Genomic DNA, 14,525 nt, shown 5'->3' on the forward strand with positions numbered 1-14,525 from the left:
AAACTGGAGTCAAATTCTGGCAGGCAACATCTTTTTAAACATGTTACAGAGAAATACTTGGTAAAGACAGTTAGAAGTGTTGCAAACTTATATTTTTGTATTAGTTTTTGTTATAAGAATTATGTAATACCTTTGTGTTATAAATTTAACTGTTTTATAAAATGCATTCATATGAGAATTTTTCCAATCATATGTTGTGATCACATAAGACTTATATCATTATTCACCTTTTTGGAATACAGTGAGATAATACATATTGTTCATATACTTCATTGTGGATACCATTATGTGTATTAAACTGTTCTTTTTCAGTCATGCGGATGGAAGCATAAAATTCTGGGATGCATCAGCAGGGACACTTCAAGTACTTTACAAATTGAAAACAGCTAAGGTGTTTGAAAAACCAAAATCTAAAAGTGTTGATGGAGCAGATGACGATCCCTTTGCAATCCAACTTATTTCATTATGCCCTGAAAGCAGGAAGCTTTGTGTAGCAGGGGCAAGCAGCCATGTGATTCTGTTCAAGTTCCGTAAACAAGAATCTGTTTCTGAAACATGTGTAAGTATGTATACATACATAAAAATATGGTGGGTTCTTTAATTATTTATTTTAAATAGAAGGCTTTCTGTAACATCCAGTCCCAAATTATTTCATATTATCTCCTGTTCATTGTATATCAAGTAGTATTTGGAACAACAGCTCATGCAACACATTTAAAATACATAATTTTGTAGTACAAAACATAGTTGATAAGCTGGTGTATTTAATTTCAATATTCATTTTTCATTATACTGCTGATTTTTGTGTATTAATGAACCATGAACCATGGACCTTGCCGTTGGTGGGGAGGCTTGCGTGCCTCAACGATACAGATAGCCGTACCGTAGGTGCAACCACAACGGAGGGGTATGAGAGGCCAGACAAGCATGTGGTTCCTGAAGAGGGGCAGCAGCCTTTTCAGTAGTTGCACGGGCAACAGTATGGATGATTGACTGATCTGGCCTTGTAACACTAACCAAAACGGCCTTGCTGTTGTGGTACTGCGAACGGCTGAAAGCAAGGGGAAACTACAGCCATAATTTTTCCCTAGGGCATGCAGCTTTACTGTATGGTTAAATGACGATGGCGTCTTCTTGGGTAAAATATGCTGGAGGTAAAATAGTCCCCCATTTGGATCTCCGGGCGTGGACTACTCAAGAGGACGTCGTTATCAGGAGAAAGAAAACTGGCATTCTACAGATCGGAGCGTGAAATGTCAGATCACTTAATCGGGCAGGTAGGTTAGAAAATTTAAAAAGGGAAATGGATAGGTTCAACTTAGATATAGTGGGAATTAGTGAAGTTCGGTGGCATGAGGAACAAGACTTATGGTCAGGTGAATGCAGGGTTATAAATACAAAATCAAATAGGGGTAATGCAGGAGTAGGTTTAATAATGGAAAAAAAATAATAGTTCAGGTAAGCTACTTCAAACAGCATAGTGAACACATTATTGTGGCCAAGATAGACACGAAGGCCACGCCTACTACAGTAGTACAAGTTTATATGCCAACTATCTCTGCAGATGATGAAGAAATTGATGAAATGTATGATGAGATGAAAGAAATTATTCAGGTAGTGAAGGGAGACGAAAATTTAATAGTCATGGGTGACTAGAATTCGACACTAGGAAAAGGGAGAGTAGGAAACATAGTAGGTGAATATGGATTGGGGCTACAAAATGAAAGAGGAAGCCGCCTGGTAGAATTTTGCACAGAGCATAACTTAATCATAGCTAACACTTGGTTCAAGAATCATAAAAGAAGGTTGTATACATGGAAAAATCCTGGAGATACTAAAAGGTATCAGATAGATTATATAATGGTAAGATAGAGATTTAGGAACCAGGTTTTAAATTGTAAGACATTTCCAGGTGCAGATGTGGACTCTGACCACAATCTATTGGTTATGAACTGTAGATTAAAACTGAAGAAACTCCAAAAAGGTGGGAATTAAAGGAGATGGGACCTGGATAAACTGACTAAACCAGAGGTTGTACAGAGTTTCAGGGAGAGATTAAGGAAACAATTAACAGGAATGGGGGAAAGAAATACAGTAGAAGACGAATGGGTAGCTCTGAGGGATGAAGTAGTGAAGGCAGCAGAGGATCAAGTTGGTAAAAAGATGAGGGCTAGTAGAAATTCTTGGGTAACAGAAGAAATATTGAATTTAATTGATGAAAGGAGAACATACAGAAATGCAGTAAATGAAGCAGTCAAAAAGGAATACAAGCGTCTCAAAAATGAGATTGACATGAAGTGCAAAATTGCTAAGCAGGCATGGCTAGAGGACAAATGTAAGGATGTAGAGGCTTATCTCGCTAGGGGTAAGATAGATACAGCCTACAGGAAAATTAAAGAGACATTTGGAGAAAAGAGAGCCATTTGTATGAATATCAAGAGCTCAGATGGAAACCCAGTTCTAAGCAAAGAGGGGAAAGCAGAAACGTGGAAGGAGTATATAGAGGGTCTATACAAGGGCGATGTACTTGAGGACAATATTATGGAAATGGAAGAAGATGTAGATGAAGATGAAATGGGAGATATGATACTGCTTGAAGAGTTTGACAGAGCTCTGAAAGATCGGAGTAGAAACAAGGCCCCCGGAGTAGACAACATTCCATTGGAACTACTGACGGCCTTGGGAGAGCCAGTCCTGACAAAACTCTGCCATCTGGTGAGCAAGATGTATGAGACAGGCGAAATACCCTCAGGCTTCAAGAAGAATATAATAATTTCAATCCCAAAGAAAGCAGACGTTGACAGATGTGAAAATTACCGAGCTATTAGTTTAATAAGTCACGGCTGCAAAATACTAACGCAAATTCTTTACAGACAAATGGAAAAACTGGTAGAAGCCGACCTTGGGGAAGATCAGTTTGGATTCCGTAGAAATGTTGGAACACGTGAGGCAGTACTGACCTTAAGACTTATCTTAGAAGAAAGATTAAGGAAAGGCAAACCAACATTTCTAGCATTTGCAGACTTAGAGAAAGCTTTTGACAATGTTGACTGGAAGACTCTCTTTCAAATTTTGAAGGTGGCAGGGGTAAAATACAGGGAGCGAAAGGCTATTTACAATTTGTACGTAAACCAGATGGCAGTTATAAGAGTCGAGGGGCATGAAAGGGAAGCAGTGGTTGGGAAGGGTGTAAGACAGGGTTGTAGCCTCTCCCCGATGTTATTCGATCTGTATATCGAGCAAGCAGTAAAGGAAACAAAAGGAAAAATTCGAAGTAGGTATTAAAATCCATGGAGAAGAAATAAAAACTTTGAGGTTTGCCGATGACATTGTAATTCTGTCAGTGACAGCAAAGAACTTGGAAGAGCAGTTGAATGGGAAGGGCAGTGTCTTGAAAGCAGGATATAAGATGAACGTCAACAAAAGCAAAACGAGGATAATGGAATGTAGTCGAATTAAGTTGGGTGATGCTGCGGGAATTAGATTAAGAAATGAGACACTTGAAGTAGTAAAGGAGTTTTGCTATTTGGGGAGCAAAATAACTGATGATGGTCGAAGTAGAGAGGATATAAAATGTAGACTGGCAGTGGCAAGGAAAGCGTTTCTGAAGAACAGAAATTTGTTAACATAGGGTATAGATTTAAGTGTCAGGAAGTTGTTTCTGAAAGTGTTTGTATGGAGTGTAGCCATGTATGGAAGTGAAACATGGACAATAAATAGTTTTGACAAGAAGAGAATAGAAGCTTTCAAAATGTGGTGCTACAGAAGAATGCTGAAGATTAGATGGGTAGATCACATAACTAATGAGGAGGTATTGAATAGAGTTGAGTAGAAGAGGAGTTTGTGGCAGAACTTGACAAGAAGAAGGAACCGGTTGGTAGGACATATTCTGAGGCATCAAGGGATCACAAATTTAGCATTGGAGGGCAGCGTGGAGGGTAAAAATCGTAGAGGGAGACCAAGAGATGAATACACTAAGCAGATTCAGAAGGATGTAGGTTGCAGTAGGTACTGGGAGATGAAGGAGCTTGCACAGGATAGAGTAGCATGGAGAGCTGCATCAAACCAGTCTCAGGACTGAAGACCACCACCACCACCACCACCACCACCACAACAACAACAACAACAACAATTAAATGATGCAGAATTGTGACATATTTTTAGCATATGCTGTTATATTGGAGATAGCTACAATTTCTTTCAGTCTTGGATGTTTTGGGAGGATGTCGTGGCTGTAGAAATTGTATGTGGCTTCTCACAAATGAAACTTCTGGTGAAAATGATTCATTTAATACAGTCAGTGCCAAGGCATCATACATCTATTTTTGACCTAGTTTTCATATCAGCTTAGGCACTTGGTGCTTCATGAGATGAGTCTGAATATACCCTCCTGGTAAATGTCATGTTCAGCCATGTTGTCACCAAGTGTTTCACCTCCATGTCTGAAGTGGACTGTTTGCCTCTTAGGTGCTCCTTAAATTGAGGAAAAAGATGAAAGTCACTTGGAGAGAAGGTCCTGGCTGTAGGAAGTGTGGTTGATGATGATCCAACAAAACTGCTTCAACAGCATGGTGGTCATTTTAGTTATATGAGGTCACGTGTGTCATACCTTTTCCGTTTGTCACATTTTGCTTCTCATTTCTCATTTTTCAGTTTACAACATTCATTTTATCAATAGTCCACAGGTGACTTGGTCATCTTGGAAAGTCAGACATAATGTAATCATTGTTTCTCATTTGTAAGGTAGAGTCTGACTGTGGGACACAGATCTGCCTTGCACAATAAAGGAGGAAAAAGTGTCAGTACATTCCAGAAAATGAGGGCTATAAAATTTCCCGGTGATATATTTTTCCAATTATTTTCTAGTTTCAAACATGAATTGTAAGTGTGTTTGCTGTAAGGTGGTGGTGTGAAACATATTCTGCTCCTACTGCATTTCGAAAGTTTCAACATATTGACAGCCTTGGCCAAAATGAGCAAACTACTTTTAGAAATGAAGATAAACTTCCCATAGATTTTGATTCATTATCACATTTTTTCCCACTCTGTGTCATCAGAATAATGTATAATTTAAAAAAAAAATGATGAGGAAAATTAGACACACAAATTATCATGTAGTTAGTGAACAAAGGCAGAAAGTTCTACAAAGATGCCTAGTATGAGATAATTCAAGTCCTCAGGTTACATGTTTCAATTCATATTGATGATACGGTATACGTCTATGTTCTAATGGTTGTGGTACTCAAATCTATGCTACAGGTCATAGGAAAAGGCAGAGATGAGTTATGCATCAGAAGTTGTTTTAAACGTGATGGAAGCCTATTTTAACTAACGATATGTGGTTTATATGAACAATTTGTATAAATATGTTTTTCTGTTAAAATTGTCATTCATTTGTAAAACCAAGGTGTGCATGTGTGGAATATTACACAACAGACAAAATAACTGAAAATCATTAGTTGCTAACAAACTAAAGAAAGGTCAGATGGCATGGGGGAAAATGCTTAACTAGTTGTTTTCAAGAGGAGAGACAGAAGGTTAGTCCTCAGTATATTAAATACCTATCATATTGACATGGTCATTGTTCTTGACTGAAATAACAAAGTTCACATAAAACCCTGTAATGTCATAGCCTACAATAATGACATCTCAAGTGTTGATTAGTTGAATCAAATTCTCTACCGTTATTCAGCTAGATGAAAAACTATTAGATGAGAGAAAAAATTGGACATCCTTTGAGGATGCAATTGCTGCATTACATCATCAAAATACCGAGCTGCTTAGATCACCGTGCCTATAATGCTCCAAATGTTTGCAATAGTGGACGGATTTAGTAATGTAGCTGGCCAAGGTAGGGTATGGCAAGCAGCATTAGTAGAAACTCTCGCCATGTGCAGGTAGACATTATCTTGCTGAAATGTAAGCCCAAGATGGCAAGGGCAACAAAACAGGGCGTAGAATATTGTCAATGTACTGCTGTGCTGTAAGAGTGCCACAGATGAGAATCAAAGGGGTTCTGCTATGAAATGAAATAGTACCATCACTCCTGGTTGTCATCTTTATAGTGGACGACTGGTAGGTTAGTATCCCAGTGCTGTCGGGGGTGCCTCCAGACATGTTTTTTTGGCCATTGGGGCTTCGTTCAAAGTGGGACTCATCACTGAAGACAACTCCACTCCAGTCAAAGAGATTCCAGGCCCTAATGATGAGCAGATACATCTCTGGAGATGTCTTGGATAACAGTGGGATACCAACCTTACTGCCATCCACCATATGGCCCGTCAACTAGGGGTGATGGTCTGGGATGCCATTTCATTTTATAGCAGGGCTCCTTTTTCTGTCAATTATGGCACCCTTACAGCACAGCAGTATGTCGACAATATTTTACACCCTTTATTGTTACCCTTCAAGGCAAGCCATCCAGGACTTACATTTTGGCAAGATAATGCCTGACTGAACATGGCAACAATTTTTACTGCTTGTGTTCATGCTTGTCAAACCGTAACTTTCCCAGCAGGGTCACTGAATCTCTCCCCAATTGAAAAAGTTTGGAGCATTAGGGACAGGGTCCTCCAACCAGCTCAGGATTTTGATGATGTAACTTGCCAATTGCACATAATTTGGCACAATATCTCTGAGGAGGACTTTAAATAATTCTGTAAGTCAATTCCAAGCTGAGTAACTGCTTGCATAAGGGCCAGAGATGGACCAACTCATTATTGACATGCACAGTTTGTTACGCTCTTGATCTGGAATAAACTGTCCCTTTTTTTTTCTAAAACTATAATGATTTGTTCATCAGTACTTGTATGTCACATCTACTAATTTCTGTACTATTTGGATAATTCCTTCATGATCCATCATTTGTTTTTCTTTTCTTTTATTTCTTCTTAGAGTAAATTCCTACAAAATTAACATCAGTTTCCAATTAAAATAACTGCAAGTTGTTGTATGTCTTCAGTATCTCAGAGGGAAATGTATTTAGCAGTTACTAAGAAATGGGATGCCACTTGAACAGAGGAAACCTAAGATAGAAAGTCGCTTTTAGTACTTAAAGGACATTTCTGCCACTGAGAAGACAGCATGACCAACAAAGCCCTATGTTGTGCACACTTGACAGAAGAAACATTGTCCTTTCAATACTGCACTATGGGTACTTCGTTTTTGCATCTGCATGTCCTCCCCCCCTTATGCTGCCTCAATATTATCCACCATCGTGGCATCCGTTTGGCCTCACACTTTTTACACTAGCCCAGTTGAGAGTCTGTTGGCAGATGCTGCCGAACTACTACTATCCTGCTGCCGTGACTTTCTTCTCAGCAGATATCTGTGCCGTTTGTCTACCATGTGGGGCCACCCATCCTATGCCTCCTTCTTCGATTACTCCTTTGATCGCCAGAATGGGGTGCATCCATCTTCTCTGTTACCTCCTGGAGTTCACTTTCAGCTCTTGCTCCAGCAACTTAACTTCACGCTACCTGCCACTTTCCCCAGAGTTCAATATTGGCCTTCATTCTCTTCTTAAGGATACTACTCCAGCCTTGCTCTATCGCCTTCAGTTTCACAACCCCGCATGGAATTTTGTGATTGTGTCATTGCGTACACTAATGGCTCTCAGACTGTCCGTGGTGTCGGGTGTGCCTTCGTCGTTGGTGCTGATGTTTTTCGGCATCAGCATCGGCCTCTGGGACACTGCTCAGTATTTACAGTGGAGCTCTTCACCCTGTATCAGGCCATGCAGTACATCTGGCGACAGAGGCTTTTCAATTGCATCATCTACTCTGACTGTCAGCGCACTTGAACCTCTGTATGCTGCAAACCATCCATCCCTTAGTGCAGAGGGTTCAGCAAAGCTTTCACCTGCTCACTCATGATGGAACCATTGTGATGTTTATGTGGGTTCTTGTTCAAGTAGGTCTGACAGGAAATGGGGCCACTGATGCTGCTGCCACGGCTGCAGTCCTCGTACCACAGATCCCTAGTTCTTATATTCCCTCCAATAATCTTTGTGTTGCCATCTGTCAGCAGGTGGTGTCACTTTGGCATCACCACTGGTCCTCCTTTCATGGGAACAAGCTCTGGGCTATTGAGCCTCTCCCAGTGGCTTGGGCGACCTCTTCTTGGCACTTTGCCATGAGGAGATCTTTTAAGTATATTGTGTATTGTGCACTGTCTCTTTAGCCATCGCCATTTATTAAGTTGTACTCCCTCACCATTTTGTGCCCAACGTTTGACTGTCCACCATATACTGATGGCATGCCCATTTTTTTAACCACTTATGTTCCTGTTCCTGTTTGTGTTTGCCATTTGAGTTATCAGATGTATTATCAAACAATGTGTGGGCTCCAGAATGAGATTTTCACTCTGCAGCGGAGTGGGCGCTGATATGAAACTTCCTGGCAGGTTAAAACTGTGTGCCGGACCAAGATTCGAACTCAAGTTTGAGTCTCGGTCCGGCACACAGTTTTAATCTGCCAGTAAGTTTCAATGTGTGGGTTGTCGACTGTGTTTTACTTTTTATCTGTTGTAACATTATGGTGAAGGTCATTTAATTTGTAGTTCTGGATCTCTGTTTCTCTATGGCATATTTTATAGGCCTTTCTCCATGTCCCTGTTTTTAGCTGTGTTGTCTTCCATTGTTTGGGATTGACATATAGTTGTTTTTAATTGCTCTCTTTGTCTTTGTGTTCTACAGTTTTGACATGGGCACATATGACCCTAGTTGGTTTTGTGCCCTAAAACAAAACAAAACAAAACAAAACAAAACCAAAGAAAGAAAGAAAGAAAGAAAGAAAGAAACAAACAAACAAACTTGGACATAGTATCAAAGCAGTGAGGTGCTTCGGAGATGGTCTGAAAAATATTGAATGCAAATTATTTGCCTTGTCATAGTGATGAGGAGTTTTTAACCTGCCATATATAGAAAAGTATTTGCACATATTTAAAACTGGGTTTGGGGAGAGGGGAGTGACAGAGTATCTTGGAATACTGTATGCTGTACGAAACTTACTTATTGAAAATTATTCTGAGCAGTTGATGAGACATCAGACTCTCCTGACAGTGAATAGGTCTGAACTTTTGATTAGGTGAATATGGAGATAGTAATTGGTGACTGCAGGGCTATTAGAGCATTACTTATCATTGGTATTAAGAAATGTGGAGGGATATTTCTGCTTAACATTTGTGATAGGAAAATATTTTTAAACTACCTGAGCTGTTGGCAGCAAATGTTCAGTTCTGTTGAAGAAAAAAAAAACTTTAGAGTCTCAGTGGCAGAAATTCAGATGTATTGTAGGCCATGTGCTAAATCAGTTGATGGTGTGGAAGACAATAAGAAATTGGAAGGACCCAATGTGGGTCAATAGTAATATTATGAAGCTACTTTAAAATTAGAGAGAGAGCTGCATAGCAGGCTGAAAGAAAGCAGAGTCCTTGATACAAAACAAAAGCACAACAAAGTCAAAACAAGTGTAAAGACAGCAAAATGAGAGAGATGTTCAATGAATTCAAAAGTAAGATATTACCTGCCGAACCATCAAAATATTCTAAAATTTCTGGTCCTAATAAAATAAGTCAGTGGAAAAAAGCCATCTGTTCAAATGCTCATTGAACATGATGGTACTGAACTGGAAGAGCGTAAAAGGAAGGCTAGAATACTAAACTCTGGATTCCAAAACTGCTGCAAATAAGATTACACTGTATATCTTATGTCCAATCACCATATGAATGTGGAACTGATAGGTATAAAAATAACTGAGCACATAGTTTGAAAAACAGCTCAAATAAACAGGTAGAGGAGAGGCGAGAGGATGAGGTGGGGTGCCTGCTAAAATCTATAATGAATGTAACTGTTTCCTCTTTTGGCATTAGTTTACTGTAGGCGCACTTAAACAGCAGAGCAAGCATTTTAATTGAAAAAGTTGCTAGTCATTCTGGTCTAGAAGCTGGGTCATCAAACTAATGTGCAGAACTTAGTCACCAATTTCTAGCATAATTATGGAACATACATTATTGTGTGTACATACAACAGATTTTCTGGATTGGATCTTAAAGAACTGTGGAAAGTCTAGGTCATACTTTAATTTATTGACGCATTTTAATACAACATCATCATTGTCAGAACATAGCTGTGGTAAAAAGAAAAAGAAGGAATTACAATACAAAATGCCACAGACAGTTATATACACAGTGGTCAGCCATTGCATGACTACTTAAAAAGAAATAAAGGTAGAAATAAAGGTATGAGCTACACAGCAGTGGAAACTTATCATTTTGGGAAACAACTCATACATATTTAAAGTCTAGTATCAAACTTAACATTCATGAAGACCAGTAGTGATGGGGAAAAAACTGCTGGTAACAGAAGGTGTTGGCAACTAACACGGTGCATAAATGACAATTGTAATATGTAACCAGTAGAAGATCATACACTGAACATCAGTTATGTACTATACAACCTAAAAACCACAGAAAAAAATTGTATGATGCACAGAATAAAAATGCATAATGTAAGGAAGTATACAGATTTCATGTGAACTGTGAACTGCTACAATTATTAAACATAGAGAAATTATCAATCAAGATGTAAATTGCAACAGTGTGCAAGATATGAAATACAGTAATTATATGAATTTAGTTCATAAATGTTCATGCTGTGAGCATAGAATGTGACATAGCTTCATACAAATTACAGTGTAGGCATAGAAATAAAACAGTTTCAAAACCAATTACAATTGCCTACATTGTAATTGGTTTCGAAACTATTTTATTTCTGTGTCTACGTTGTAATTTGTATGAAGCTACGTCACATTCTATGCACACATTTTAAATTTTCATGTGTAAGTCATATCATTTCTCTATTTTATATCTTGCACATTGTTGTCATTTGCATCTTGATTGATACATGCTCTGTGTTTAATAATTGTAGCACCTAACAGTCTGCATGAAATCTATATATTTCCTTATATATTTTAATTTAACAAAGATTCCAAGATTTACTAAGCGGGAAAGTGCCGGTAGACAGGCACAATAAAATAACACACACACACACACACACACACACACACACACACACACACACACACACAATTTCTAGCTTTCACAACCAACGGTTGCTTCTTCAGGAAAGAGGGAAGGAGAGTATATAAAGTTCCCGTCTGTGTGGTTTCTTTGTGGTTTGCAAATCATATATTACATAAACAGTGTTCAGTGTAAGTGTGTGGTCTCCTGTTGGTTACATTAAATTTCAAGATAGTCATTTATGCACTGTAAGTTACCATCTGGCGATGGCTGTTGTTTTCCTCACTACTACTGGTTTCTGTGTACACTCAGTTTGGCACTAGGATTGATATATGAGGGCATGCTGAATAGTAATGCCTCTGACGTTTTTATTCTGTTTTCACTCTCGGTAAAGGTATTAAATGTCATGCATATTATCTGGTTGACTTTCTCGTTTCTGCCACTAGAGGGCTCTGAATTGTAGCATGTAACATGATAGTGGTTAATGTAACTAAGTCAGTGCATAAGAAACAGCGCACCGAAAATGAGTGTCCAAATTTAGAAAAGTGCCTCCCATTGAAATTCATGGAAGAAGGAAATCTGTGTATGGTGATGGTCATTTCAATATCAGTAATGTGAGATGTCTGCAACCATCTGAAGCGTTAATTTCACTTTCATTGATTATCCTGCATGCAGTCCCAGCTTTGCCCCATCCAGCTTTCATCTGTTTCCAAAACTTAAAGAACATCTTCAAGGATTTCACATTGTTAGTGCAGAAAGCACTGCAAGCAAAGGTGAGGTTGTCATTCTGTCAGCAAAGTCAAGCAATGTATTTTGATGGTATTGGCTAAGTGGTCTCTTGTTGGGAGAAACATGTTTGTCACCAAGATGACTATGTTGAGAAATAAAGATGCAGACATGAAGAATAAAGATGCAGAATGTTAATACAGTATGTATTACAGTATGCATGTAATGTTTCATATTGTTATCTTTTTTTTTCTTTTTAACGCAGTCAGGTTCTGATGATGAAGTATCGAAAGGCATCAGTAAATTAAATTATGACCAAGACATCCCACAATTCATTAAGTGTCAATTCTGGATAGTCACCTCCCTCATAGAGGGAGAGATTTGTCTGTCAAGTGAAGGATTTTCTGGAGACTGAAAAATACCTATGAAGGAATCAACAAAGATTCTGTAAGGACTGATCAAGTAAAACCAAATCGCTTTGTTCATTTGTGAATTCCAGAAGATAGTAAGTCACAGAGCTCAACATCATATTTCTCAACTTCCAGAAAACCTTTAGTTCAGCTGCATACTGTCACTTAGTTAACAAAATACACACATAACAGGATAGATACAGGACTGGATAGGAAAGTTTTGTGTCAACAAAAATCCTTAGACTGTTCTTAATGGAAAGGTACACTCAGAAACAAAGGCAGTTGCTGGCGTATCACAAGGTAGTATGATACGGCCACTGCTTTCCTTGAAATATATAAAGAAACTGGTAAGTGAAGTATGTAGCTCCATGAGGCTGTTCATAGATGATGCAGTTGTGTTCAGGAAAGAGTGTGCTTTCATAAATTTTTTACAAAATGCAGAGGGACTGGCTAATTTTCAGCAACTAGTACAAATGTTGACATATAACATAAATAAATGTGATGTAATGTATGTAGGCAGCTGAATGGATGAAAATTTTTTTGACTATGAGATCAGTGATCAATCACTGGAATTGGATACATCCTTAAAGTATGTATGAAGAAGTGATAAATGACAGATAAAAATCTTAGGATTAACAAGATATTGGACACAAGACCTTTGGATTTTTAGTATGACATGTTACCTTTGAACCACTGAGCCTGTCAATCTATTGCACTTAAAAGTTGTGTCCAACACCTTATGTGCCTCCTAAACTCAAATTAGAGATCCTAGGTGGAATGCTGGTGAACCCAAATGTGGACAACTCCAGAACCCTGTCAAAAACCTACTCCAGATCGTGGGGATCCCTATGAGAAACCAACGAAAAATAGTGTAACTTAGCTGTCGAATAGTTTTAAAATGCAAGGAAGACCAATTGCTTTTTATTAAAAGATATTGAATGATGATATGTAAAAAAGGTTTCAGAAATCTTTAAGTCAGAAGTATCTCTCTAGATATCAAGACTTAACAAAGTGACACGTGTATGATATGGAAAACACGGTCCAGAAATTAACCAGTGTTAGTATAATATGTTTCTCAGTTCAGTTTTTATACTGTTCAGTTGAATCCAAGTCTCTCTCCTCTTACCCCCCTACCCCCAATTACTTATATCTGTATGTGATGGCATAACTCGTAATTAGTGTTGTGACAATGTGATTAGTAATTGTGGCACAAGTGGACTGAAAAATCCAGGGTTCATCTAGTTTTCCTAATGCACTCGAGTCACATTTTGGGATGACTTATTCATTGGGGCTGTGGCAGCTCCCTTTTTCTGTTCTTTCATATCAAAGTCAGTAATTTGTTTGGAATGATATTACTGTTAATGGGAAGTTAAATGCTAACAGAGCAAAGACTACCTTTTCTTACTATGGTATAGCATTCTGTGTAGCTGATGGTAATTAAGGCAGAGAGACACACATATTAGCAGTACAACCTTGCAGTCTAGGGAATTATTACATCTGCAAATACATGGAAGTGTTTCCGTAAATTTGGTAATGCAGTACATTTTTGTGTGCAGATATAAGGGTTTTGTGTGTTCTTTTTTTGTGCTATGCTGTGGAAGGGAAACATAGCATCCATTTAAAAGCCATAAAGCATTGATTATTAGTCAAAGAATGTTATTAAACAGTGATAAATACATAAATGAAGTATTAACAAAAATAGTAATAACTGGTTACTGTGTAAATTAGACACTACGTTGTAGTGTAACAAAGCTTAGCTGTTACCTTATATGGACTGTCTCATTAAGTAAATTTTGAGGTGGTAAGATTACTTTTAGTGCATTGCCTGTAGTTTGGGTGGGGGAGCCAGTGTTAACCAAGAGAATGTCAAAAATGAATGAGGTCTGGGAAAAATGCCTTACTTCCTGTAGGTGCTTTTCTGTGTTTGCAGTTAGCTAAATTATGGTGTGGTTCCCTCTTACCCCTGAAGCCCAAGTTTTAAGGCCATGAAAACATTAGTAAGCAGAAAATTTCACAAGTAATGTATGGCATGGATTATCCCATTCATAGTTAGTCATTGGAAGTGTTAGTTTCACAAAAGTCATCGTATTTATTCTAACAAAGCAGTATAGGATGAAAACATGCAGAAAACAGATATATGAAATGAAAGTGCAGTAGACAGAAAGCTAATTTCTTTGTGTACATGATAGTATCAAATATATTTTAAAAGTAATTTGTAAGTGTCATTAAATTACTTCTTTAAAATTCTGTTCCATAAAATGTTTTTGTGTTGCACCTATCACTCAAGATCATCTGTTTTGTTTATAGATGCAGATGATACATTTTTAAGTGTTGATTTTTATCAAAATTTTTAAGCTACTTTTCACTCAC

The 14,525-nt window shown here is 38.1% G+C and overlaps 1 protein-coding gene across 6 annotated transcripts in view; it reads left to right on the forward strand.

Annotated features, from left to right (window-relative positions):
* Window positions 1–14,525, forward strand: part of LOC126299600 (syntaxin-binding protein 5) — a 901,795-nt gene that overhangs the window by 615,072 nt on the left and 272,198 nt on the right. For all 6 annotated transcript variants that reach the window (XR_007552829.1, XM_049991623.1, XM_049991624.1 and 3 more), the window contains exon 10: window positions 313–559. Coding sequence is in view for 5 of the 6 variants with exons in the window: in XM_049991623.1 (XP_049847580.1) it covers window positions 313–559 (247 nt within the window). In the remaining variant the exon portion in view is untranslated. The remainder of the gene's footprint in view (window positions 1–312; window positions 560–14,525) is intronic.

The sequence above is a fragment of the Schistocerca gregaria genome, chromosome X (assembly GCF_023897955.1).
Source record: "Schistocerca gregaria isolate iqSchGreg1 chromosome X, iqSchGreg1.2, whole genome shotgun sequence".
In the NCBI taxonomy this organism is placed as follows: Eukaryota; Metazoa; Arthropoda; class Insecta; order Orthoptera; family Acrididae; genus Schistocerca; species Schistocerca gregaria.